This window comes from Caenorhabditis elegans, chromosome II, assembly GCF_000002985.6.
Source record: "Caenorhabditis elegans chromosome II".
NCBI classification, from domain to species: domain Eukaryota; kingdom Metazoa; phylum Nematoda; class Chromadorea; order Rhabditida; family Rhabditidae; genus Caenorhabditis; species Caenorhabditis elegans.
The window spans coordinates 9,495,874-9,522,859 of NC_003280.10; the positions used below are offsets into that span (position 1 = coordinate 9,495,874).

General features: G+C 34.9%; 5 protein-coding genes, 2 non-coding genes and 1 pseudogene across 9 annotated transcripts; 2 read left to right on the plus strand and 6 right to left on the minus strand.

The window, feature by feature from the left end:
- Nucleotides 1-6,883: 6,883 nt before the first annotated feature.
- gcy-3 lies at nucleotides 6,884-11,408 on the minus strand (the record flags this gene model as incomplete). Of its 2 annotated transcripts, none has more annotated exons than NM_001393157.1 (14): nucleotides 6,884-7,311; nucleotides 7,405-7,508; nucleotides 7,556-7,963; nucleotides 8,023-8,200; nucleotides 8,247-8,547; nucleotides 8,591-9,241; nucleotides 9,528-9,652; nucleotides 9,697-9,961; nucleotides 10,005-10,102; nucleotides 10,165-10,317; nucleotides 10,366-10,595; nucleotides 10,643-10,885; nucleotides 11,111-11,241; nucleotides 11,307-11,408. In NM_001393157.1, the coding sequence occupies 14 exons, from the start codon at nucleotides 11,406-11,408 to the stop codon at nucleotides 6,884-6,886; spliced, it is 3,417 nt and encodes a 1,138-aa protein (NP_001379015.1). The 2 variants fall into 2 exon arrangements, with proteins under 2 accessions (NP_001379015.1, NP_496037.1); NM_063636.1 differs by having other exon boundaries at nucleotides 9,522-9,652.
- Nucleotides 7,637-7,657, minus strand: 21ur-15401. The gene has a single exon (NR_051544.1).
- A 320-nt stretch (nucleotides 11,409-11,728) lies between the features above and the next one.
- gcy-2 lies at nucleotides 11,729-16,222 on the minus strand (annotated as a pseudogene). Its single transcript has 15 exons — nucleotides 16,115-16,222; nucleotides 15,841-15,971; nucleotides 15,405-15,647; nucleotides 15,001-15,230; nucleotides 14,805-14,957; nucleotides 14,657-14,754; nucleotides 14,479-14,604; nucleotides 14,291-14,429; nucleotides 14,118-14,242; nucleotides 13,401-14,057; nucleotides 13,048-13,348; nucleotides 12,837-12,997; nucleotides 12,379-12,786; nucleotides 12,232-12,335; nucleotides 11,729-12,167 (listed from the first exon to the last, which is right to left on the minus strand). Coding segments are annotated over exons 1-15 (3,423 nt in total).
- On the plus strand, nucleotides 11,936-11,994 carry R134.4. Its single transcript, NR_051545.1, has one exon. It is a non-coding gene; the product is annotated as an Unclassified non-coding RNA R134.4 (non-coding RNA).
- A 394-nt stretch (nucleotides 16,223-16,616) lies between the features above and the next one.
- Nucleotides 16,617-21,063, minus strand: gcy-1 (Receptor-type guanylate cyclase gcy-1; the record flags this gene model as incomplete). The annotated part of the gene is made up of 15 exons (NM_063638.1): nucleotides 16,617-17,032; nucleotides 17,092-17,195; nucleotides 17,239-17,646; nucleotides 17,697-17,874; nucleotides 17,921-18,221; nucleotides 18,274-18,930; nucleotides 18,983-19,113; nucleotides 19,178-19,316; nucleotides 19,367-19,492; nucleotides 19,546-19,643; nucleotides 19,694-19,846; nucleotides 19,890-20,119; nucleotides 20,164-20,406; nucleotides 20,691-20,821; nucleotides 20,965-21,063. 15 exons carry the CDS (start codon nucleotides 21,061-21,063, stop codon nucleotides 16,617-16,619), a joined length of 3,414 nt encoding a protein of 1,137 aa, NP_496039.1.
- Nucleotides 21,064-21,693: 630 nt separating this feature from the next.
- Nucleotides 21,694-23,008, minus strand: sfxn-1.1 (Sideroflexin-1.1). The gene is made up of 6 exons (NM_063639.4): nucleotides 22,928-23,008; nucleotides 22,655-22,875; nucleotides 22,378-22,599; nucleotides 22,246-22,331; nucleotides 22,075-22,202; nucleotides 21,694-22,005 (listed from the first exon to the last, which is right to left on the minus strand). Exons 1-6 carry the CDS (start codon nucleotides 23,001-23,003, stop codon nucleotides 21,749-21,751), a joined length of 990 nt encoding a protein of 329 aa, NP_496040.1. The 5' UTR covers nucleotides 23,004-23,008; the 3' UTR covers nucleotides 21,694-21,748.
- A 173-nt stretch (nucleotides 23,009-23,181) lies between these two features.
- Nucleotides 23,182-24,340, plus strand: AH6.3 (uncharacterized protein). Its single transcript, NM_063640.3, has 4 exons — nucleotides 23,182-23,333; nucleotides 23,567-23,746; nucleotides 23,791-24,111; nucleotides 24,159-24,340. Exons 1-4 carry the CDS (start codon nucleotides 23,274-23,276, stop codon nucleotides 24,288-24,290), a joined length of 693 nt encoding a protein of 230 aa, NP_496041.1. The 5' UTR covers nucleotides 23,182-23,273; the 3' UTR covers nucleotides 24,291-24,340.
- sra-1 (Serpentine receptor class alpha-1) lies at nucleotides 24,327-25,797 on the minus strand (the record flags this gene model as incomplete). The annotated part of the gene is made up of 5 exons (NM_063641.4): nucleotides 24,327-24,580; nucleotides 24,630-24,816; nucleotides 24,869-25,141; nucleotides 25,194-25,339; nucleotides 25,567-25,797. The coding sequence occupies 5 exons, from the start codon at nucleotides 25,795-25,797 to the stop codon at nucleotides 24,422-24,424; spliced, it is 996 nt and encodes a 331-aa protein (NP_496042.1). The 3' UTR covers nucleotides 24,327-24,421.
- Nucleotides 25,798-26,986: the final 1,189 nt, after the last annotated feature.

The window sequence follows — 26,986 nt, forward strand, 5'->3', positions numbered from 1 at the left end:
GGTTTTCTAGGAAAATTTCAAAACGGACCATGTCATTTTTAATGAACACCCAAATGTTTTATGTAATTTCAGTTTAGGCGCATTTTTCAGAATATCTCGCAATAAAAAACAAAAAAACAACTGGAAAAGGGTGGCAAATAGAAGATGTGTCCAGAAATTTATATAGTGCCCGTCCGTCCGTCTGATGGACGGCACGAAGAACAAGAAAGAAAGAGAAAATTGGAAGAAGAAGAAACGGAAAACAAAAGAGTACCCACAAAGCTGTATAAATGGGAAGACCAGGGTCAACTAGATGCCATTGTTTTTAGACAATTTTTGGAAATTCTGGGAAGCGGGGTGACGCCCGAGTTGAGAATTCAAAAAGATCTCCAAGAATACGGATTGAATTTCAGAAAACATTGATGTTTTCTGAATTTCATAGCGACAAAATGTTATTGGTACGTTTAAGCGATATTTTCAATTCGCGGCTGGAGGCACGTAGGTAAGCTTTTATGTACCTCAGTGCCTTTGAGTTCTCGTTCTTTGATACTAGAGCATGACCACAATAGTTATTTTTTGGTTTTTATAGTTTTCCCTATATTTATATAGGATATTTATATGAGCTTTCCCCAGACATTTTTTTGTTATTTGACCTTATTCTACTTATTTGCTGAGCTATAAAATATAACTTTTTAAGATCAAATTTTTATCGAAAATTCGAAATTTTATCTCCTTTTTTCGGCACCTCTCTTTTGTTGGTTCGTCTCACACAACACACACAAGTTATTAACAAACTGGTTTCCCTTTTCCGACCTTTTTTCTTACCACGGTTTATCGTTTGTATGTCCAATATGGACGACAATGTGAGTCATTTTTTGAAAAATTGAAAATTAAAAAAATGGGTTTTTTGTTCAAAAGTTTGTGTGTTTTGTTTTTTATGATTAAAAGTTCAGCTGGGTGGACAATGAAAATATCAAGTTACGAGAATATCGAATATCATTAAGCAGATGATGATGACGTACTTGATTTATACAATGGTCCTCGTGGATCTTCACGTGGTGCAGCGATGCACATTCTTGTCGTGCCAAATTATCAATAGATCAGCTAGGGTTGCTAGATAATTTTTAATAAGACATCTCTAAAAAGGAATCAGCGAAATATTTTTTACCCTTTAATCGTTCACAAAAACAAATACACAGAAGTAACTCTACTGTATTCTCACTGTAAAGGGTATACTCGGAGCATCCTAGTCTAGCGTCTATTTACAACAAAAACTACGGTACCCATTTTTTTAGATTTAAAACCACCAAACAACAAGTAGAACTCTGACCACTCAGGTCCATCTAGGTACGCAATTCCAGTGTTATTCTGTTATTTTCTTTAAACTCGACCACCTATTTCCTATTCTTTTCCTTGTTAAGTTCCTCTTCTCTCTCTCTCTCTCTCTCTCTCTCTCTCTCTCTCTCAGAGAAAACATAACAAAAATCCAGTGGGGGCTGAAGGGCTCCAACTCATCTCACCAGCCGATCTCTATCTACGCACAACACAACACAAACTAATTTCGTTTTCCAGTACTGCCTCTGTTTCTGGTACTGCTTCTTCTTTTTTTCATTACGAATTCATCTCTGCCCCGGAGACGGAAGCAGAGAAGCCACATAAATTGGTACTAATACAATGGGTATTGCGAAATAGATTGAAAGGGACACTCTGTCTTTTTTTGCAAATAAAAGAGCACTGGCTATTTGGGAAGACAAGTGGGAAGAGGATCTGAGGGCTAATCGTGTCAAATTGACATTTCAATTGGTTTTCGCAAAAATTGAAAAGGTTTGCAGGAATTTTCAGATGACGTTCAAGAGGTTTGGTTCAATTTCGGAAAATAGGGAAGCTCCGAGTTCAAAAAACTTGGAGAACAGTTACAGAGAAAAAAGAATTAGAAACAAATGGAACAGACTAGGAAGAAAACCAAAAAGTTAACAGAAAACGACAAAACAAGTTCTCATTAGATATACTAACAGATTCTGACAATTTCTGCTGTTCCTTGTAAAAAATTGGACCGAATCAGATACGGAAACAACAGGAAAAATAGAACAACTAACAATATAACAGAAAACATTTTGACTCATCGAAAATACAAACAAATAGTACGAACTTTTTTTTCGAAAAACTGAAAACGGAAAGTTCAGATTGTTGATTGAAAATCTGCAAAAATGTTTACTCGAATTGCAAAATCACGTGGAAATCCAGAAATCCGATAAACATTTTATTTCGGGAATTCGAAATAAAATCAAATGAGAATCCGACAACAGTAGAGTTAAAAATGGACCAGAGAACAGAAAATAAATTGAAATAATGAAGAAAATTTAATATTCTGAAAAAAAATGTTATTTCAGCGAAACTTGTTGTGGTGTTCTGAAAACAAAGAACCAGGAATTATATATGTCGGAAAAAGAATATGAAAAATTTGAAAAAAAAAGAATAAGAAACATTTGAAAAATAATCCTTTCAGGCATGTAAAAGTAGGTTGTATTAGAATGGGAGTTACGCCTTGTAGGCATGCAGGTAGGCATTGATGTACTTGTGCGCCTTAGAATTCCCTTTGTGGATTTTACAGATTCTTCTGTCCTAATAATATAATAAGATATGAGCTGTCCACAGGAATTTTTTGAATTTAAAAAATTTGATATGAAGTATACAAATTCTGTGATGCGCCAAAAGATGAAATGCTCAAAATTGTAAATTTTCCCCAAAAGCTCTGCTTGAATCTATAAATATCTTGCACAACATTGCTAAACTCTTCGAACCGAGAAACGTCACAAAAACAATGACGTCATTAGTGACGGACATCTCCCGCCAAATAATGACATTAATGGCAGGGGTTACAAAGAAGCACAGCAGATTCTCGAAAAATTCTGCAACTTTTGGTGTGGACGTAACACGACCAAAAACTCATTTGTGTTGAAACCGTCTGTTCTCCGGTGGTAGTTTCACGGAAAACTGATAAAAGTTTTGCAAATTTATGCTGATAACTTTCTTATCATTTTTAGCCCGTTTTCCGGAAAACTGACGAAATGTTCCAGAAGTTTAGAGGGAACAATTTCATTTAAGATGAGAATGAAAAAACACTAAAAGCTCAAGGGAAAAGTGTGTAGGATGTAATGAGTTCTTGGTGAGGAGCAGTTCTTGGTAAGAAAAGAAGACGAAGAAGGGAAATTAAGTCTGGAGCACAATGAGCACAATAAGATGAAACTACATGAACCTGAACTTTTGGGAAAACATTAGTTCTACATTGTGGTAGGGGAAAAAGCGAAACAAAAAAATTTAAAATTTCAAAAGGTATTTTATGAACTGAAGCTCGATTGTTTCTTGTGCATAAAAATACAGTTTCGGAAAACTCCCTCTTACGACAATCATTTTCCGTTACATAATTTCAGATACATATATCTTTAAAATGTACTGATTTAACTTTTTTAAAAAATAATTTCGATAAACAGATAAATGAATGAACAGATAAATAAAAAAACCAAAACAGTATGTAATCTTAAAATAGCCCAAATAGCCAACTTCCTTATTTTCTTAACCTCTGTACTATTTTAGTTTATTTTCCCGCACCCCAATTTTTACTATAAAATCTCCACTATAAACAAGTTGTTTTTGGAATAAGTGTCTGTGTACACAACCAGTCTAGAAAGGAATTCATATAAAAATATTTACGAAAAACACGGAACTTTTTGAGCTGCCCGAACATGAATATTCAAGAAAGTTTTTTTTTTCGGAGTCACAAGGCGAGAAAATATGAAAAATTAATAATTATTTAGGAGAGTGGGAGAGGGCAAAGAATAATCAGGATTTGGAAAAAAGAGCATGTTATATTATGAATGGGAAGCGGCTAGGTGGAAAAATATTATAAAACTTTGCAGAAACATATTCTGGCTTGAAAAAGTTAATGAGGTACCTTACCTACGGGTACTGTAGAAAACGGTTTACCCCTGAAATTGTATTCTGCTGAAGCTTTGTGACCGAGCACTTTCTAAAAAGGTACCTAACTAGGTACGAGTACGTTACAAATAAGAACACAAACCAAAATTTTGCAAGATATACACTCAAACTGTATATTTTTGTCCTTGTCTCGCGCTTCTCTCACTTTCCCAAACTTTTTTCGCCGATCTCTCATCCCAAGCCAATATATAAATGAGTCAATATTGACCGAAAAGCCTCTTTTGCGAGAAAATCTTTCACCGGAAAAGGGAACACGTTGACGTTTTTTTTTCTTTCTTGCATGCCGTGCAAATTCGCGTGTGTCCATGTGCGTCAGATATTGGCAACACATATATGTCCCGTTTTTCTGATGGTGCAGTGTTTGTGCGTGAGGAAGACGAAACGTAGCGGAAAGAATGTATGAGTCAGGAATGTTTGGGAAAACTTGGAACTTTTATTGGGCAAAAAAATATATAAATCGAAAATTGCTTTCAAGTATGGAAAATTGGCACTGCAAGGGATGGAAATTGTCAAAAGTTACAAAAATTTTATTTGAGAGCAAAAGTCTAAAATCAAAAAAAAAACAAACTTAGATCTTCCAATTTAGTACTGAAATAACCCATTATAATTTATATTTTTCAATATTATTCTACCTTTTTTAGCTCTGGTTAAACTTGAAGCTGTGACGTTTAAAATTAATTTGTAATTTTTTAAAAAGTTATGAGAAAACAATTGTATTGGTTTTTCCCCTTTTTTACAACTTAAACTTAAATACAATGAGTACAATATGTTGTATAATTTTTTTATCACCATAAATATACATATTAAATACATGTTGATGAGAGTAAAAGATATTTGAAGTAAGTTTTTTAAAATTTAGTTTTGGTCTACCCTTTCACAGATGGTGAATTATCTATCCGGAATTGCTGACAAAAATCAAGACTATCAATCTTTGTTGTGGATTTATCAAAACTGAAATATATCACTAGCTGAGGAAAAAATCTGTTAAGCAGATAATCTGTCTAGATTTTTATTAGTATTCTTTTCAAAAAATATCTGTTTTATTACAGCCACATTCCCAATATTAATATTTACATATTTCTATCTTTGAACTCTTCCAGAACCACCTAACCCGGCATTTCTTCCCAACCAACGCAAACAACGTCTTATCAAAACTTTCTCATGACCTCTAACCGATATCACCATATGTTCTAATGATCACAACACTTTCAGCATTTTCAGCCAAATTGCAACAATATGCTTAACGTTCTGGCGCCGACGTTCTTATCAAACCGCTGGCGTCAAACGCATAATGACAATCACATGTGTGCGGTAAGAGTCTAACGGTCAGAATAAGTTCAAATGAAACGGGAAAACTCCCTTTTGTGCTTATGTCATATGCTGAAACATAAGCATGGTCATAAAAAATACGAAGTCTCACAAAAAAAAACGATGAAAAGACTAAAGTTGAGTCACATATTTTACAAACAATCCAAGCAAGAGAAAAGAAGACAAGAACAGGTGTTATGCGTGTGTATTTGTTTGCAGAAAGGGTTCGGCTAAAGTGCATACGTCGAATGACGTTTAATCGGGGTTTTTGATAGGATTACAGAGGGGAATCCTGAAATTATCCTCTATTGAAGAGCATACCTATCATTACTATTGTGTTTTATACTGAAACTTGAATTTACTTTACCTGCTAAACTGTCTACGTATTTAACTTTTGAAAAAATGTATAGCAATTTACTAGATAATATTTTATGAGATAACCAAGAATATATGTTTAAAAATATATTTGTAGGATTTTGAAATTTTTGGGCAATCCTGTCACAACTCAGATCCTTTTGCGTAGCCCTTTTTGCACGCGAGAAATAGCATAGTGAGATCATTAATACATTTTCAGATTTACATGTGTCTTTTGGCTAATTAACTTTCAGGTTCTCATATGATTAGCACTTTATTCATTTTCGTCGCTAATTCGTTGTTCGTGATACAATAATTTTTCCGAAATTTGAAAAGACCTTGAAATGTAAATTATTTTCGAGAATTTATGTCTTGTGAAATGCTAACACACTTTTATGAAATTTCGCTGCTTTTGCCATGGAACTCAAACAAGTTACCATCACGTCAATCAACATTTATTTTCGAATTCCAGACATTTCTGGTTATGATCTCTGTTCAGCCCTTTCCTTGTTTTTATGTCGTTTTAATTGTCTCGAATTTCAGTGTCAAACCAGTCCAAACTAAGTCAAACCGCTTGTTCTTATCAGCTGCTCGAAACCAAATTTCTCCCACATGATCGTCTGTCAGCAGGGATCCCCTGTGTCCCACGGGGTTCAGACGTTGTTCTTTTTTCTTTTTTTCAATTACACTGATAAAAAGAAGATAAGCGAGCAATTTTTTGCGTGTTTGCTTGCCATTCACTCCGGTTCCTTCTAAATGTTTGTTACGTTTCAATGGTGTAGTCGTAAAGGTCATGCGGTGGTGGTGATCGGGCACATAACAACAAAGTGACAAGGAAATGTTGAACTTTTTAGTGGGAAACTGAGCTGGTAACTCGGATGAGGCAGAAGTGGACATTTTGGAAAAAGGAAGATACTCAAAAACTGCGGAATTAAAATGTTTTAAAGTAAAACCGGAGAGCATATAGCAAGATTTTTAATCTGAAATATTTTATTTTTAAAAAGTGACATTCTGAAATACTCCCAACTCGATATTGAAAATTTCAAATTTGAAACAATTCAGGAAACTCTAATTTGGAAAAACTAGCTAGATTTCAAGGTCACCCAGAAATTGTATGCCCTACTTTAACCGACCAATTCAATTAAGTGTCATACATAAATTCAAATGTTTTACAATTTATTCAAAATATACAATATGTTCATTAGAAGTTTTGTACATCAACTCTATTTCCAACAACAGGATCTCTTCAAATTTTCAAAGTATCCATCTTATACTGCCTGTAGAGAGGGTCATTGTTGTTATTATGATTACTTGAAGGCCGTGAACCATGTGAGCTTACGGATCTTGCTTCTGGAGTATCTGGAGCACGAACTGTAAACCTTTCTTGTGTAACAGGAGGAGTAGATCTGTTACTGATGCTTGGTTCAATATCACCAGATCTTCCGAGTACCCAGAACGTTTCCATGACTCCTTTCCCCTTTATAATTACTTCTCCTCGCGAGTTTGTTTCGTATTGGTGTGGAAAATGCTTCATAAGAAGCAAATGAGCATCACTGGTTAAATGAATAAGTGATGGTTTTCCATTACTCTCCATTCTTGATGCAGTATTCACAGTATCTCCAAAAAGGCAATAACGAGGCATTGATAAACCGACAACTCCGGCAACACAGGGTCCTAAAATAAAATACATTTGATTCTAAAATTGGTTTATGTATATTCAATAGCCTTTAAATTAAATAAAAAAGTGCGGATTACGACTTGACATACCACTGTTCACCCCAATTCGTAGTTCAACACGCTCTCTTGGTAAATGGGGTATTTTGAAGTTCTTGCAATAATCCATAAACTTGAGTGACATATCGACAATTTGTCTGAAATGTAATATGAACAAAAATATAAAAACATTTTGTAATCTAACTTTATATGATTGAAACCATTTCTTGTCGGAAGCCCTGATACACAAAGATATCCATCACCGATTGATTCCACTTTATATACGCCATGTTCTTCTATTATTGTATCAAAATTGCTGTACAAGTCGTTTAATAAATTGACTACTTGAAACGGTGTGCATTTTGAAGCAAGAATTGTGAATTTGACAACATCGGAAAAAAATACTGTAACTGAATCAAATCCTTCTGGTTCCACAGTTTGTCCAGCTTTTAGTCTTTCAGCCACTTGTTTTGGGAGCATTCTACTTAATAGAAGATCTGCCTTTTTCTTCTCCAACGTCAATTCTTTAGTTCTCTCCTCTACTTCAACTTCTAGAGTTGAGGTATATTCTTCCAGCATGTTGAAAACGTGATCCATAAGATTGGACTTCGTTCTGAAAATAAATACAGTTAAATAGGAAGTTCTACTTTTTATAAAAAGAATTTGACAAACTTTGGCATGAGATCTCTCAGCTGTTCACAGATATTTTCTGCAGTTGGCCGATCTTCTGGAGCCTCTGCCCAACAGTCTTTAACCAGAGCAATTAAAGTTGGATTCACGTCAGGAACATCGGTAATGATGTCGGGACGAATTGGGAATGATCCACCTTTCTTGACTCTGTATATTATCTCTAAAAACATCAAGGATATGAAAATCTTAACAGTTGATCTACTCACCATCGTATCCTTCTTTTCTTTCTTTGAGATCCCATGCTTCTTTTCTAGTTAGAATCTCCGAAGCAATGATTGCAAATGAAAATACATCAGCAGATGGATCCATCTGACTGACTGTAAGAGATCCACGGAGAACTTCCGGAGCAGCCCAAAGTAATCGACGTTTAGTTGGTGTTATCTCTTCAAGGAGTTGATCAAAACCAAATTCCGCTAACTTCACTTGCCAACTGTCATTTACGAGACATGTTGCCGACCGAAGATTTCCATGTAGTCGTAGAAAACTTTTATGGAGATATGACATACCCTGCAACTTAAATTTCAAACCAGGCTAAAATGAAATGACCTACCTCTGCTACATCCTTGATTATGCAATACATGAAAAAGAAGTCCATTGAAAAATTACCTTTGTATAGAATATCTAGGAGTGATCCACGGGAGCACAGTTTTGTTACAGAGATAAATTGGGAGCTGTCTATAGATAATCCAATAAATTTGTTCAAATTCTCATGATCCAACTTTCTCAGTTTTACGAATTTATCCATATCCGCCTTATTCAAGTTCATATATTGAAATTTCATTGTCAAAACCATATCCTTCTCGAACATCTTCACTTCATAATTCTCACAAAATTCACTTCCAGTTGAAACTTTGCTTTCTCCAGTGATTGTCGAAGGAGCAGATTGTAAAGATCTTTTACTCGTTCCTTTACTTTTTCTCTCCAACTCTCTAAGTTTAACAAATGGTATCTGCCATTCCGAATTGATTCGAGCCTGTTCCTCTCTTCGATTTTTGATCATAAACAAAAAGCAGATCAAGTTTGTGGTAATCATTATTAGAAAGACTCCGGCTCCTACGAAAATGAGAATACCATACTGTTCCCAAAATGGAAGTGGGCAAGAGTTTCCCAGAAATCCACAAATAGGGGTCGCCAGTGGTCTGATGCCTCCCCAAAAGTGCCATACTGCACTGCTCTCATTGCTGTACGCGAGGGATATTGTCTGTAAATAAAAAACAATAAGAAAAATAATGGCTCAAAAATTAAAATTTAATGGTCTACTCAAAGAAATGTTCGACTAAAAAATTATCAAAAAATTGCGCCGTAGTTAAGTTTTCAAGAACTCGCAAAAAACACAATTTTCCTAAACGGAATATTGTTTTTCAATTTTTAGAGCTTTAGGCATTCAATCCATGCTTTGGAAATTTCCTAATTTTCGATATTCTTTCACTAAAACGTGGCAACGAACAACTAAACAGACAAAATATGATTCTAAAATTTACAGCTACCGTAGTTCCGTCGGCAAACGATAAGTTCATAAGAGAAGTTTGCTCATATTGCTCATCTAATCCATAAAGTTGGTATAATGGCATTCTGGATAAATTTTGATTGATCGCCACCAATCCGGTCATTCCTAAAAGATTAGTTAGATTTTTCATCCGGCTTAACTATTATTACCATTAAACGAGGTGACAAATTGAGGAATTAACTTTGACATATCATCATAAACTGCTGAGTCAGTTGAATTAACACGTGTCAGCGCAATTCCGTATAAGTATACAACATCAAACAGATGACGAGCATAAGCTCCCATTCCAGTTGCTGTTGAACTGACGCAGTCAACGGTAGAACAGTTTAGTGGAGGAAGTTTTACTACATTCAGAATGTTTCTCTGCATATAGTCAAGGTATGCTTTGTCGGATACTTCACTGTTAAGATCGATCTGAAACAAAACACAAATTTAGCAATTCTCAAGTCATACAAACCACAAGCACATTAGTGGCTCCTCGTTTAGCCACGTTTTCCAAGCCGTCAGTGACGTTCGAAAATGATTCCCACACTGGAGTTAAGCCAGATAGTTTGACTGAAACAATTCATGAATTTTGTTATTTTTTTGAACTTCTGGAGAGCTATAACTCTACTCACAAGTTGTTTTTCCAACAAATGTTTGAACCCCAAATCCAATACTTCTCATTGAGATCAGCACATGAACATATTCATCGGTGTCGAGGCCAAGCTGAGAGATTTTTATCATGTAGTCTCGTTTCTCAGATCCCAACTGAGCACACCATAATATAACTTAAAAGTAAGAATTATTTATTTGTTCAGATGAACAATTTCACTTACTTCTAGCTCTGGTCTTAACGCTGGATATGACTGCGTTTGTTGTCACATTATCACTGGCATCAATTTCAGCTTTAAGAACTATTTGAATTGAATACGTTGAAGGATCATTGAATGTAGTTTCGACGTCGTTCATAACTCCTCCACAATGATTGACTTCACTTTTATAATATAACAGTGCAACTTTGTCCCATTTGTAGAGTTCTAGTAATTTTGAAGCGGCATATCCTAGTCTGAAACTCATAAATTTTGAAACATTTTCAGAACATTTTCCACCCACGTTTGTGATGTGGGCAATACTGTTATTAGATATGGGAATCTAGTCATGTCAGACAAGTCAGCCTGACTAACAAATCCCCATCCAAGCACTGGCTTCTTATAAAGTGTTGCTAATGTGGCCATGGTTCGAATAGCTTCTGAGCACGGGGGCCCGATTATCACATCGACTTCCAAGTTTTTCAGAAAGTTTATTCCTGTTCGAACGGTACTGGCAAGATCACACTCTGTGTATTCTACGTAATACCTGGAAGCACATAGATTGTAAGTCTGTATTTTTGTCATTCTCAAAGTTTTTCAGTACACTCAGCCTCACACAACCGTATTTAAATAATTTTGGCAAAAGTAAGATAAACATTTGGCGCCAAAAAGTGAGTGTGACAAGTTGGAAAATCCAGAAATTGAAATGTAACATTTTTCAAATAATTGTTTTATTTCAATTTAATCAAATTGAATTATTGAGAAAACTTACTCAAAATCGAAATTAGTAACATATCCAGCTTGTTTCAAACGTTCAATTGCCAGTGGTACAGCACCACCACAAACATTCCATCCAATTGAAGCACTTTGAGTTTTCTGAGCAGCAGCTATACCAACTTTGAGCTAAATTAAAATTAAAATTAAAATTTTGGGAATAATTTGGAATGGTTGGTTATTTGGAAGTATACCTTTGGACGAGTTGTGCCTGTGGAAACGGGTATATTTTGAAGTGAAACAAGTGAAAACAGATGAAAAAACAACGGAATAAGAAGTTGAAAAACATTTTTCATGTTTTTTCAAACAAAGATCAGAATTTCAGAATTATATTTTATCGGGAAAAGTGAAGTTTAGATCAAAGTGGGCGAATTTTTAATAAAAATTTCAAAAGTGAAACCTTAAAAATTTCCCTGAAAACACGGCTTCTAGTTGAGATGACGCGAATTGTTTGTTTTTTCTGTTCAATTTAATGTCCTCGTGATAAGTTGAATCATGTTATCAGTCTTTATTTTTTATTTCCAAATGTTAAATTAATCAGAAAACAATGGCAGCCCTACGTCAGTTAATCCAACTGTCTAGATCTGAATAGAGTTCGGAAATTATACAATTTAGTTTCTAATTCGCTACTTTCAATGTGTCCATTTTAAATTTTCGATGATCCTGCAGTGGATCATACACACTCGGAGGACGTGATCCATGAGAGCTCACTGATCGAATCTCTGGTTTTGGTGCTGGCGGTGTAATCCATCTTTCATTTGCTACTGTTGACGGTTTACAAATACTTCTTAGTTCAGTTGGTTCAGCTATATCATCAATTCTTCCGTGCACCCAAAATGTTTCCATAACTCCTTTTCCTTTTATTATTACTTCTCCGCGGGAACTCGTGTCGTAATGGTTAGGGTAGTGAGTCAGAAGAAGTAAATGAGCATCACTTGTTAAATGAATAAGTGATGGTTTTCCATTACTTTCCATTCTTGATGCAGTATTCACAGTATCTCCGAAAAGGCAATAACGAGGCATTGATAAACCGACAACTCCGGCAACACAGGGTCCTAAAATTATTTATTTCACTATTGTTTGTATGAATTTCAAACTGATTCATTATTCAGAACCCACCACTGTTCACTCCAATCCTCAGCTCAACATTTTCCCGTGGCAAATGAGGAATTTTAAAACTTCTGCAGTATTCCATGAATTTTAGCGACATGTCCACAATTTGTCTGAAAATACTAAATTTAAAAATAGTACATGACATTTTCTTACTTGATGTGTGCATATCCATTTCTTGTTGGTAACCCTGATACACAGAGATATCCATCACCGATTGATTCTACTTTATATACGCCATGTTGCTCAATTATTGTATCAAAATTGCTGTACAAGTCGTTTAATAAATTCACAGTTTGGAATGGCGAGCATTTTGAAGCAAGAATTGTGAATTTTACAACATCGGAAAAGAATACTGTCACTGAATCAAAGCCTTCTGGCTCCACAGTTTGCCCAGCTTTTAATCGTTCAGCCACTTGCTTTGGGAGCATTCGGCTTAATAAAATATCTGCTTTTTTCTTTTCTAAAGTTAACTCTTTCGTTCGTTCTTCTATTTCCTCTTCCAACGTTGAAGTGTATTCTTCCAACATATTGAAAACATGGTCCATGAGGTTTGTTTTTTGTCTTAATTTCAATTATTTCAAAAATTAAAATGATTTAAAAGTATAAAGTACTTTGACACTAATCCTTTCATTTGTGAGCAAATGTTTTCTGCAGTTGGTCTATCTTCTGGAACTTCTGCCCAACAGTCTTTCACTAAAGCAATCAGTGCTGGATTTACATCATGGATGTCTGTGATAATTTCCGGACGTATTCTTAACTTTATATACTATTTCTGAAAACGTAGATCTGTCGAGGCATCTTATCAACAAAAAAAACTCCCACCTTCACAATCTTCTTTTCTGTCCAAAATGTCCCATGCTTCTTTCTTTGTCAAAATCTCTGATGCTATTATAGCAAATGAATATATATCAGCAGAAGGTTCCATTTGACTAACACTGAGAGAACCTCTCAATACTTCTGGAGCAACCCATAACAGTCGTTTCTTTGGAGGAGTTTGCTCTTCAACAAGATTGTCCATTCCATATTCCGCCAGTTTCACTTGCCAACTGTCATTAACAAGACACGTGGCTGATCGGAGATTCCCGTGAAGACGTAGGAATGTTTTATGAAGATATTCCAGACCCTGCAAAAACAAACGTCTTTAAACCTAAAATTGAATAAATCGAAAATCAAACCTTTGCCACATCTCTGATAATACAAAACATGAAAAAATAATCCATTGAAAAATTGCCTCTCGATAAAATATCTTGAAGTGACCCTCTTGAACATAATTTTGTTACAGCAATGAAATGGGCGCTATCAATTGATAAACCAATAAATCTGTTAATATTTTCATGATCCAGTTTCCTCATTTTTACAAATCGTTCCTTGTCTGCTTTTGTCAAATGGGTGTACTGATATTTAGCAGTTAATACCATTTCTTTCTCATACATCATCATCGTATAGTTCTCACAAAAATCACTGACAGTTGTCACTCCACTGTGTCCAGTTGAAATTGATGGAGCTGATTGAAGGGACCGCCGACTTGTTGCATTGCTTCGAATTTGCTTTTCAGATTCCATCAGGTTCACAAATGGAACTTGCCATTCCGCATTTGTTCTGGCTTGTTCTGCATGTTTCGCACTTATCACACATAGGCAACCAATAATCATTATAATCACCATCAATACAATTACAGATATTGACACAATAGCTAGAATCATGTATTGTTCCCAAAACGAAATAGGGCAAAATTTTCCAAGGAAACCACAAATCGGAATATCTAATGGCCTCGAGTTTCCATAAAAATACCAAACTGCTCCTCCCTCTTCTTTGTAGGAAAGTGTGACATTCTGAAATGGTAAAGGATTTTTATTATAGGGTTGAAAAAGAAAAAAAAACGTCGATGATACCATTATAGGATCAATATATGTAAATTCGGCGAGGGCGACTTGTTCATAGTCCGAGTTAAGGCCATATAGTTGAAAAATTGGCATTCGGGTTAAGTTTGGTGAGATCACAACTTTTCCGGTCATTCCTCAAGTTTCACGATTAACATCGACGAAACTGTTACAAAGCTCAATACCTTGAAATGAAGTAACAAACTGAGGTACAATAACATCCACATCATCATATACCGCTGGATCTGTTGAATTTGTATTTGTTAGCGCAACTCCATATAGGTACACGACGTCAAATAGTTGACGAGCATAACCTCCCATTATCTAAAAAAATCCTTTTAAGATTTTATGAATGTTTTTTTTTAACACATACAGTGGTATTGGCAGTCATGCATTCAACAGTGGAGCAATTCATAGGTGGTGACTGCACCGCCTTCATTATATTTTTCTGCAGGTAGTCCAAATATTTTTTATCAGCAACTTCACTGTTTACATCAAGCTGAATTGTTGTTAAATATGAAAAATCTTACACGATTTTTGAGAATTCTTACCACAAACATTCTAGTGGCTGCTTGTTTTACCATTTTTTCAAAGTCATCTGTCCCTTCTGTAAATGATTCCCAAATAGGCGTCAATCCTGATTGACTAACTGAAAATTCAATTGTTTTTACATTAAATCTAGTACTAGACAAAACTAACAAGTCGGTTTCCCAAGTGAAGTTTGCGCTCCAAATGCAATATTTCTCATTGATAGCATAATGTGAACATATTCATCCCCTATCATATCATGTGTTGCTATTTTAATTAGATAATCTCGTTTTTCAATAGCTGTTTGTGTACACCAAAAAATAACTGTAAAACGGAATTCAGGCTTAATATCTTCGTAAATTCTCACTTCTTGCTCTTGACTTGACGGATTGGAAAACAATATCAGTTGTTTCATTATCATTCAAATAAATTTCAGCTTTGATCACTATGTTTACATTTGGTGTACTTGGATTATTAAAAGTTGCTTCAACATCATTCATAACTCCAGAACAATATTTTATGTCACTATAATAGTATAACATTGCAACTCGACCCCAGTTATATACTGTCAGCATCTTTGAAGCAGCATAGCCCAGCCTAAAAGTATAAAGACATTTTTATATAATATTTGGTAATTTTCCTATATCTGAAGCACTCACAAGTTTTTTTAAAATGTGTTTCTAAAAAAATTAATACTTTTTTTTTGTGTTTTGGCGGTTGCATAAAATCCGGAACTATAAATTTCACTTCCTGAATCCTATCAAAACTCACATCAACGAGTTGGGAATTACAGTGGTCAAATAGGGAAATCGTATGACATCAGACAAATCCGTGTCACTCACAAATCCCCATCCAAGGACTGGCTTCTTATAGTTCTCGGCTAGAAATGACATGACTCGGAGAGCCTGTGCGCATGGTGGTCCAATTATCACATCGACTTTGTGAGTTTTGATGAACTCTATTCCGGCACGAACGACGCTGCCTTGATCGCATTCTGTGTAGTCTACTATAAATCTGAAAGTAAAAGTATGAAACACCTTTTAGGAAAATTAGGAGGCAATCAGAAAATGATAAGACATTCCGAGATTCAATTTTTAGTTTAAAAAAAAGGGAACACTAAAAAATCGGAGAAAATTTTGCCTCTACAGTTTCCTTAAAGACCACTATAGTTGATAAAAGAAAAATATTAATTCCGTGAAACACTCACTCAAAGTCAAAATCTTTTACATATCCAAATTCTCTTAATCTTTCAATTGCCATTGGAACTGCTCCACCACACACTGACCATCCGATTGATGAAGTTTGAGTACGTTGGGCAGCAGCAATTCCAATTTTTATCTGAAAATCATTTGAAAATGCAGTTCTATTTTAATCTTACAATTTCGAAATCTAAAACTATTCAATCACAAACAAGTTTCTACTGTGTGTTTTGATTAAAATTGTTTTAAACCATTGCTTACAGTAAAAGTTTAAAAAATTACCGTTCTTTTTGTTTTTGGAGCGACTGTGGTGTCTGGCAAATTTTGTGCAAATGTTGAGTGGAATGTAGAATGTATTAAAATAACGAATTTTAAAATCGAACTGACCATTTTGAATTAATGATTCCGCGAAATGGCAGAAAGGAAAACAGGTGTGTTTTGATAATTTTTATGTCGCGAATTTTTTGAGAAAAAAAGACAATAACTAAAAAGTGGCTTCACTTTTCTTAAAAATGTGCGTATTTTTCCAAATCCTTTTTGTTTTTTGAGTCCACGTTAGATAATCTTCAGTTATTTTACAAAATATATTTGCATACTTTCGGTGTCTGAATATCCGATTGGAGCACTATTAAAGTTAGCTGAAAAAGTTCATGTAGACCTAACACAAAATGGTTTTTTTTTCAAATAAGATTGCAATTAAACTTCTAATGAAATTAATCTGGGAAATGTGACTATTTTCTGTGATATGCTGAGAAGTTTATTATAATATTCATACAAAATATTTTCAATTCGCTACTTTCAATGTATCCATTTTAAATTTCTGATGTCCCTGTAATGGATCATATACACTCGAAGGACGTGATCCATGAGAGCTTGATGGATTTGGAATCCATCTATCGTTGGTTACTGGTGGTGTTGACCGATTACTAATGCTTCTTAACTCGGTTGGTTCCATTTCACCAAATCTGCCGTGCACCCAAAATGTTTCCATAACTCCTTTTCCTTTTATAATTACTTCTCCTCGGGAACTCGTTTCGTATTGATTTGGATAATGAGTGGTTAGAAGAGAATGAGCATCGTTTGTTAGATGTATAAGGGATGGTTTTCCATTACTCTCCATTCTTGATGCAGTGTTCACAGTATCTCCAAAGAGGCAATAACGAGGCATTGATAAACCGACAACTCCGGCAACACAGGGTCCTAAAGCTTTTTTTCTATTTTTGTATGAATTTGAAAATGATTCATTATTCAGAACCTACCACTGTTCACTCCAATCCTCAGCTCAACATTTTCCCGTGGCAAATGAGGAATATTAAAACTTTTGCAGTATTCCATGAATTTCAGCGACATGTCCACAATCTGTCTAAAAGTATTTAATTTAAAAATAGTACATGACATTTTCTTACTTGATGTGTGCATATCCATTTCTTGTTGGTAACCCTGATACACAAAGATATCCATCACCGATTGATTCTACTTTATATACGCCATGTTGCTCAATTATTGTATCAAAATTGCTGTACAAGTCGTTTAATAAATTCACAGTTTGGAATGGGGAGCATTTTGAAGCAAGAATTGTGAATTTTACAACATCGGAAAAGAATACTGTCACTGAATCAAATCCTTCTGGTTCCACAGTTTGCCCAGCTTTCAGTCTTTCAGCCACTTGTTTTGGGAGCATTCGGCTTAATAAAATATCTGCTTTTTTCTTTTCTAAAGTTAACTCTTTCGTTCGTTCTTCTATTTCCTCTTCCAACGTTGAAGTGTATTCTTCCAACATATTGAAAACATGGTCCATGAGGTTTGTTTTTTGTCTTAATTTCAATTATTTCAAAAATTAAAATGATTTAAAAGTATAAAGTACTTTGACACTAATCCTTTCATTTGTGAGCAAATGTTTTCCGCCGTGGGCCTATCCTCTGGAACTTCTGCCCAACAGTCTTTCACTAAAGCAATCAGTGCTGGATTTACATCATGGATGTCTGTGATAATTTCTGGACGTATTGGAAACAGTCCACCCTTCTTAACATTATATACTATTTCTGAAAACCTAGATCTGTCGAGGCATCTTATCAATAAAACTCCTACCTTCACAATCTTCTTTTCTGTCCAAAATGTCCCATGCTTCTTTCTTTGTCAAAATCTCTGATGCTATTATAGCAAATGAATATATATCAGCAGAAGGTTCCATTTGACTAACACTGAGAGAACCTCTCAATACTTCTGGAGCAACCCATAACAGTCGTTTCTTTGGAGGAGTTTGCTCTTCAACAAGATTGTCCATTCCATATTCCGCCAGTTTCACTTGCCAACTGTCATTAACAAGACACGTGGCTGATCGGAGATTCCCGTGAAGACGTAGGAATGTTTTATGAAGATATTCCAGACCCTGCAAAAACAAACGTCTTTAAACCTAAAATTGAATAAATCGAAAATCAAACCTTTGCCACATCTCTGATAATACAAAACATGAAAAAATAATCCATTGAAAAATTGCCTCTCGATAAAATATCTTGAAGTGACCCTCTTGAACATAATTTTGTTACAGAAATGAAATGAGCACTATCAATTGATAAACCAATAAATCTGTTAATATTTTCATGATCCAGTTTCCTCATTTTTACAAATCGTTCCTTGTCTGCTTTTGTCAAATGGGTGTACTGATATTTAGCAGTTAATACCATTTCTTTCTCATACATCATCATCGTATAGTTCTCACAAAAGTCGCTGACAGTTGTTACTCCACTGTGCCCAGTTGATATGGATGGAGCTGATTGAAGAGATCTCCGACTTGCCCCTTTACCACGAACTTGTTTCTCTGACTCAATTAGCTTTGCAAATGGAACTTGCCATTCTGCATTTATTCTTGCTCGTTCCGCACGTTTACCGCTTATCACACAGAGGCAGCCAATTATCATGATGAGCACCATCAAAACAATTACAGCTATTGCCACAAAAATCAAAATTTTATATTGTTCCCAAAACGAAACAGGGCATGATTTTCCAAGGAAGCCACAAATTGGAATATCTAATGGCCTTGAGTGTCCATAATAAGACCAGACAGCGCCTCCCTCGTCTTTGTAGAAGAGTGTGACATTCTGAAAATTAAAAGTTATCACTGCAGGGATAGAGAACAAGAAAGAAGCCTACGGGTACCATCACAGAATTGGTATAAGTGAAGTCAACAAGGGCGACTTGGTCATAGTCCGAGTTAAGTCCATATAGTTGAAAAATTGGCATCCGGGTTAAGTTTGGTGAAATCACAACATGCCCTGTCATTCCTGAAACCTTTCAATAAATTTAAAATGAAGAAAAAAACGTGGGAAATAGTTTATCCGAGAATACCTTGAAAAGAAGTAACAAACTGATGAACTAACACATCCACGTCACCATAAACTGCAGGATCTGTTGAATTTGTGTGTGTTAACGCAATTCCATACAGATAAACAACGTCAAATAAATGACGAGCATAACCTCCCATTATCTGGAAATAGTCATTTTAAGATTTTATGAATACTTTCTATAAACGCATACAGTGGTATTAGCAGTCATGCATTCAACAGTTGAGCAATTCATAGGTGGTGACTGAACTGCTTTTATGATATTTTTTTGCATGTATTCCAAATATTTTTTATCAGCAACTTCACTGTTTACATCAAGCTGAAATATTTTTTAAATATGAAAAATCTTAAACGATTCATGTTTATTCTCACCACAAACATTCTAGTCGCCGCTTGTTTAGCCATTTTTTCGAAGCCATCTGTGCCTTCTGTGAATGATTCCCAAATAGGTGTCAATCCTGATTGACTGACTGAAATTAAAGTCTTAATCACAGTAAATCTTATGGCAAGTCAAACTAACAAGTTGGTTTTCCAAGCGACGTTTGTGTTCCAAATGCAACATTTCTCATTGATAGCATAATGTGAACATATTCATCCCCTATCATATCATGTGTTGCTATTTTAATTAAATAATCTCGCTTTTCCACTGATGTTTGTGTGCACCAAAGGATTACTGTAAGAATGATAATAAGGAGAGCCACGATAGAAAATCTAACTTCTGGCTCTTGACTTTACAGTTTGGAAAACATTATCTGTTGTTTCATTATCATTCAAATAAATTTCAGCTTTGATCACTATGTTTACATTTGGTGTACTTGGATCATTAAATGTTGCCTCTATATCATTCATAACTCCAGAACAATATTTAACGTCACTGAAATAATACAACAATGCAACTCGATTCCAATGGAATGTTGTCAGCATTTTTGAAGCAGCATAACCAAGCCTTAAATAAATTTATTCCAGTTCTTGAATCTTTTCAACACTCACATCAATGAGTTGGGTATGACAGTTGTCAAGTGCGGAAATCGTATGACATCAGACAAATCCGTGTCACTCACAAATCCCCATCCAAGAACTGGCTTCTTATAGTTCTCGGCTAGAAATGACATAAGCCGGAGAGCCTGTGCGCATGGTGGTCCGATTATTACATCGACCTTATGTGTTTTGATAAATTCCATTCCGGCACGTACGACACTGCCCAGATCACATTCTGTGTAGTCTACTATGTATCTGGAAATAATAAGAGATAAACATTTCATAAAAATCGTATCATTAGAACAAAACAAAACTTGATACGCTGTGATCCACGCCACAAGCAAAGAACGTATATAAAAACTCGAATTCAAAAAATGAACAAAACATTCATCCAGAGTGATCTCCAGATTAGTGTGTTCATTTTATTTCGTAGATCGGAACAAAGGATTCCGCTGTTAGAGTTTGTAGTTTTTCTCAAAATAGATCTATTCTTCAAAGCACAAAATAACACTTTTGGTGATTTTAAGCATTAAACTTACTCAAAATCAAAATCTTTAACAAATCCCATCTCTTTCAATCTTTCAATAGCCAACGGCACAGCTCCACCACACACTGACCATCCGATTGATGACGTTTGAATTCGTTGAGCAGCGGCAATTCCGATTTTTATCTTAAAACCTTACTATTTTTTTTAATTCGAGTGTTTATTTCAAAATCATTTATATCAAAATTAATTTTAAAAATGGGTTGATTTGATATTGTTCCAAGAAATTTTTTTAACCACCAAATTCAAGAAGGAACTGCTAAAATTACCGTTCTCTTTGTTCTCGGTGCAACTGTAGTGTCCGGCAGATTTTGTACAAATATCGAGGGGAATATATTAAAAAGTAGCAATATAGTGAATATTTGCATCGAAAAGATAATTTCAAAACAATAATCCTATGCAATGACAGAAATCAGAAAATATGTGTTTTGAAAATTCTAGATTTTCGGTCGTATTTTTTTAAGAAATTTCCCAATAAAATACACTAAAAAGTGGCTTCGTTTTTCTTGATAATGTGTGTAGTTTTTCAATTTTCACTTTGTTTTGAGTGCCCACGTAAGATGAGCTTCAGTTATCAAACAATGTGAAGATCAAAGTATCAATGTGGAACACTATTTTTGGGATTTTATCATGATGTTTCCAAATTAGAAGCCGCAAAAAGTCTGCAAGTTAGTTAAAATATTTTGTAGTCGTTGGGGGTATTGAGAGTACGTGAAAATAAGTAAAAATTGGAAAACTTCATTATAATATGACTTTAAAATTTTTTGAATGTTTGTAAAAAGGCAACGGCAGAAGTGTGCTCACCAATTTTTCAAATCTAACTATAAGAATTCATGGGAAGCTCAATTTTATCATGTGTCAGACAAAGAATTGTGTTGGGTTGTCAAGTTGTTTGCCAACAAGATCTTTTGAAAGACGCATATTGCTTTTTAATTCTTCATTATGAAATTATTGTGTTAATTATAAATATGAACTGTGAATAGTTTCTCAAAGCGTATGCAAACATCAATTTTTATTCTTTTTGGAAGTGATTCAATGAAATTTGTGATCTTCTCAAAGTCCCTTGTTGTAGTACACAATTTTTGGAGGATTCGGACGTGACATGATTTCTTTTTGCACACTTGACTCCAGCTTCTCAACTTCCACGCTACTTTTCTGAGGGAACAAGGCACAGCACAGTGGAGTGGTGAAATAGAGTCCGATGCCGGCAATCAAAGTCTGGATTGGAATCTCCGAGTATTTTTGCATCCAAGGGCGTGTACGGTAGTATGCGGTACGAGTGATGCGGTTCATGATGATCGGTGTCATTACTGGAAATGGTAATTTGAGAATTATTTATTGGGCAATTAATTAAGAGCTAAGCTGAACCAAATACCTACCCATATATGGCATTGCCATTGCAATTCTACTCAAAGTAACCTGGGCAATTGACAATGCAGCCATTTTCTGAGATTTGCCGACAAGTTGATCATTTTCGTCTTTCAATTCCATTCCTTCACTGGCTTCGCTGAAAATCAAATCATATCTCAGATAGTTCCCAATTCACTTACTTGCTTCTCATCATTGGAATATTGATTGCATTTGCCAATGCGATTGCAGCAAATGGTACTAGACGAGCAGCAAGACCGTGACTATTCTAGAAATTATAGGTAAAACATTTTATAATTTCCCCTGTAACATACTTTGACCATTTTATTAAGTCCAAGTGCTACAGTCATCGCTCCACTGGTTGCACAGCAATAAGACACGAAGAGACGTTCGTTGGTAGCTTTACTATTTCCACTTCTATTCGTATAGTTGACAACTGCGTTAAAGGATTGATTGAACCAGTGTGAGAATACTACACCAGGCAATGTACGGTAGAGACCAAGAAGCATTCCAGTGGTAACCATGTTCCCCGGCATCTGAAAATAGATTTATGTTCCTTTAAGTTCTGTGCTCCTAATTTTTCAAACGAACCTGTGCACTCATTCTCCCCAAAAAGAACATTTTCTCACCGGTATCCGGATGATACGTGGAATCGTATAACGTTTTTGCTTTCCACAGTTCATCAACAGTTAACGTTGGACTTATTACACCCGTTTTATAATTTGTCACAATCTCTTTACACTTTTCCTGTTGGATTCGTGACGAAAATAGAGTGAGAGGATTAGTAGACGAGAAAAAGTGCTTTGCACGACCTGGAATTCAACAAGTTTTACCAAATCTCAACTGAAAAAAGCAAACACATACCCGCATAAGTTCCCTGATCCCATTTGGGTTTCGATATATCCGGAAGAACTGTTTGATTCACGACCAGATTATTCATTTTTGAAAAAAAAAGGTAAAGTTGAAATGATTTGTTTTTTCACCAAATCGTGAAAAATTTGTTTTATTGAAAAATATTATAAATTTTTCACACGTTCTTTCTCAAATTAATTTTAACAAAACGTTGAAATTTTTTTTGCAAGCGTGACACTGTAACCTCTTGCATAATAAAAAACATCATATTGAATATTGATCGAACGAATCAGTATTTAAAATCTACGAGCAAAAGGAAATTATCAATCGTTGGTTTGTCTAGTGAAGATAATCGAAAATGGATTATATTCAAATGCTCTTCACAGCTTCGATTCTTTCCCTTGGATACCTCGTTTTTGTGAGTTTTAAGAAGTTTATTATGCAGGCGTCAATATTGATGAGAACTTTCGTCATATCTTACGCGCATAGGTCTCGTCACGATAACACCGAGATACTGTAACTCGTTTCGGTTTTGGATAGCTTGCCTTCAAAAACTTTACAGTGACTCGGTGCTCGAGTTACGAGACCCGTGTGCGTAAAATATTTTGGAACGAGACATTTTGAAAGTTTGGCTAACTTGATTTTTTTCAGATTTGCGGCAAAAAAAAGAAACCGAAGCCAACCGCTTCTACTGAATCGGTTTCACCACTCAACGAACCTAAACCTCCACCGCAATCTGCTGTGCCTCAGAAGCCTGCTGCACCTGCGGCAGAAGAAAAGGCTCCAGTGGATCCGAAGGATCCAAAAAGTAAAGATGTGGATGAGGCGAAGGTATTTTAAAGAATATTTCAATAACCCTAACTATTTTTTTTCAGAAACCAGATCCAGCGAATTCAAAGAAGTCCAACAAATCGAAGAAACCAGAGAAGGGCTCGAAGAAGTCTAAAAAATCGGAGAAGTCAAAGAAGAAGAAGACGGAGGAGAAGGTTATGAGTGAGGACAAACCTGAAAGACCGGATAAATTGACGGAGGAGGAAAAGCCGGATGCAAAGGAAAAGAAAGAAATTGAAAAAGAGAAAACCAAGGAAAAGGAGAAAACTAAGGAAAAAGAGAAGACTCAGGAGAAGGAAAAATCGAAGGATGAGACGGTTCCAAAGCAGCATGCACCATCTTTGAAACGTCAAGAAGGAGATAAGGTTGGTGACACGATAAAAATGAATAACTTAACTGCATTAATTTTCAGAACCCAGAGATAACGAATCCAATCGTGACTCCGGAAACTGACGAGTTCCCAACAATTGACGAAGACGCGGAGAAGACGAAAAAGACGGAGAAAAAGGATGTGAAGACCGAAGGAACATTGAAGAAAAATTAGATTAAGAGCTCCTTGTGCTTTAGAAAAAAATGAAGATTGAATATTTGTCACTTTTATTTCATGTTTGTGGATCCTTTGATTCCCCATTAAAAAAGTCAAATACAAAAAACTGTATTTAAGATGTAAGGTGGTCAAGTGATTTTCCACGCCGAAGTAATCTGGTTGTAATGTTCCGTTTGAGATTGATTAGCACTAGTGATGTCCTGAATTTTCTTTGTTCTGGACAATTTTGTCGCACGAATCCGGAAAATCAGAATAAGAGGAAATAGAAGAGCGTTATATTGAACTGTCTGAAAATTTCGAGATGATTTCTATAATTTATAGTAATTCTCCACTCACATAAACCCAAGTAATTAATTTATAAAATGTAGTAAGCAATATATTGCTCATGTTGCATCGAAGTATAAGAACTCCTGATGAGTACACGAGCATTGTTACAAATTGAGCCATGCATACTACGCAAATAGTGTGAGTTGAATAAATTGCTTCACGCTTCTTGAATCTTTCGCGGACCTTATACCGAATGCTACAAACTAATCTGGTTGATTTAGTAATTTATTTGAAAAATTTTGGCTTACCTATACTCCAATCTTTTGTTATAAAACATCACGGCTGCTGACGAAATTAAATTTACAAAGGTCAAAATCAATGCAATAAATAGAAATGTGTTGGCTCGTTGAGCACTATGTTGAGCCGGGACAAAACATGAAAGTACTACTCCTTCAAGAGGATCGTCACTGATTATAATTTGATACGTGGCAATACTCATTATGAGCACAAAAGTTGAGATGATTATACCAACTAATCGACTTATTTTTGCTGTGTAGTTCCTGTATAAGGTAGCAAATGCTCTATAATAAAATGCGATATATAATTTTAAAATATTCTCGTTAAAACGCCTACCTCTCAATTAAAATTCCAGTCTGTGAGTAAATCATTCCACTAATTCCAACGTATAGAACTTCCGTGTATAGAAGGCAATCCTTCTCAGTTATCAGCCATTCACATGTTTCATCAAGCAAAAATATTCCTTTGTAAGCCATGCCCAGCTGTAATAGAACGTTTTTATATTTTATAATTTTATAAATGTTCATTGGTCTCTTGGTTTTCAAAATCAGTTGAGACTCCCTCAAAAAAACCACTTTACCAACATGCATGTTTCAAGAAATCTAGATTTTTTTTTGTAATTTCAAAGTAGGTTTAACCAGAAGCGAATGTTCAAATTAACTTCATCGAAGATACTATCAAAAACTTCAACAAAAAAACATCAACTCACTGATATAATTGCATACATAAATTGGTGTATGTTTGCATAGACAAAGTTAAAAACTAGGATAATTTTAGTTGATGTCTGAAATGTGGACTTTGTAAATATCCACTTTACAGCTATAACTGATAGAATGAAAGTAGAAATTATAGACAATTGAGAGCAAAACACTGCGAAACGGAAATTCCAACTAGACGCATGATCTATTTGAGCTGCAGATGCGCTGGTTATGTTGGACATTTTCTGGAAATATTTTTTATCAGTATTATTTCTAACAAATAAAAAAATTAGAAAAATAAATCCAGCATTCACATTTTTGTAGGTAAATATTGTTATTTTTGATTCAGGAGAACTGAGTAACCTTTTCAGACAGACTAATAGTTATAGGAAAAGAGTGTTGATAGTCTACCTTCTCACGTTCATTCGGTGAAAATGTTCAATCTAAACTGGGCATATTAAAAAAAAAAGAAAATTTCAAAAAATATATAGTCCAAAACAGAAAAGAACATAAAACAAAACACCAAAAAAATAAAATAATGAAAAAGCACACGACATAGATCTTAAACGAAAATTGAGTCAAAAAGGAAATTGAGAAAATTGCAGGGTCTGATAATCTTATCGTCTGAACGGCTGGAGGTTGGTCATTGGACGGGATGAAATAATATGAATGAATAACGTCAATCATTTGATATCCATAGAAACGATCAGAAAATTGCGTTTGTTCTGATCATAACTCAGACAAACGCTTAGTCGTCTAATTAGATTTAAACCAAATATAATAGGGACATAATTCATATTTGTTTAGAAATGCCATATTGGATTATATTTGCTCCATATTTTATTATAAAATCCATATTGGATTAGATTTGTCCATGTTAGATTAGATTTGTTCCGTATTAGATTAGACATCCATATTTAATTAGATTTGTTACATATTGGATTAGATTTCAACCATTTTCATTAGATTTGTTCCATATTGGATTAGATTTCAACCATTTTCATTAGATTTGTTCCATATTGGATTAGATTTCAACCATATTTGATTGGAAAATCCATATTGGATTAGAATAGGAAGCGTATTAATTATGTCCCCATTATTTGGTTTAATTCTAATTAGACAACTAAGCGTTTGTCTGAGAAGTACGATTCTCAGGAGACTTATAATGAAATCAAGAGCTTAGATATGTTTATTCAGAATGATTTTTGGTATGTCTAATGTTGTTCAAGTTTTCGAGTAATACAAATTGCCACGAATCTCTCTTTACTTTGTTTATAGTTGTTCTAAGTAGATTTGGAAGATGAATCACATTTTTAAACAATTCACCGAGGTGCATTACATCACTTTTGCGTTTTTCAGGAGAAGTGAAAACAAAAACCAAACGCCAAAATCAAAATACATGAAATTTAATGGTATATTTTCCGATTTTAC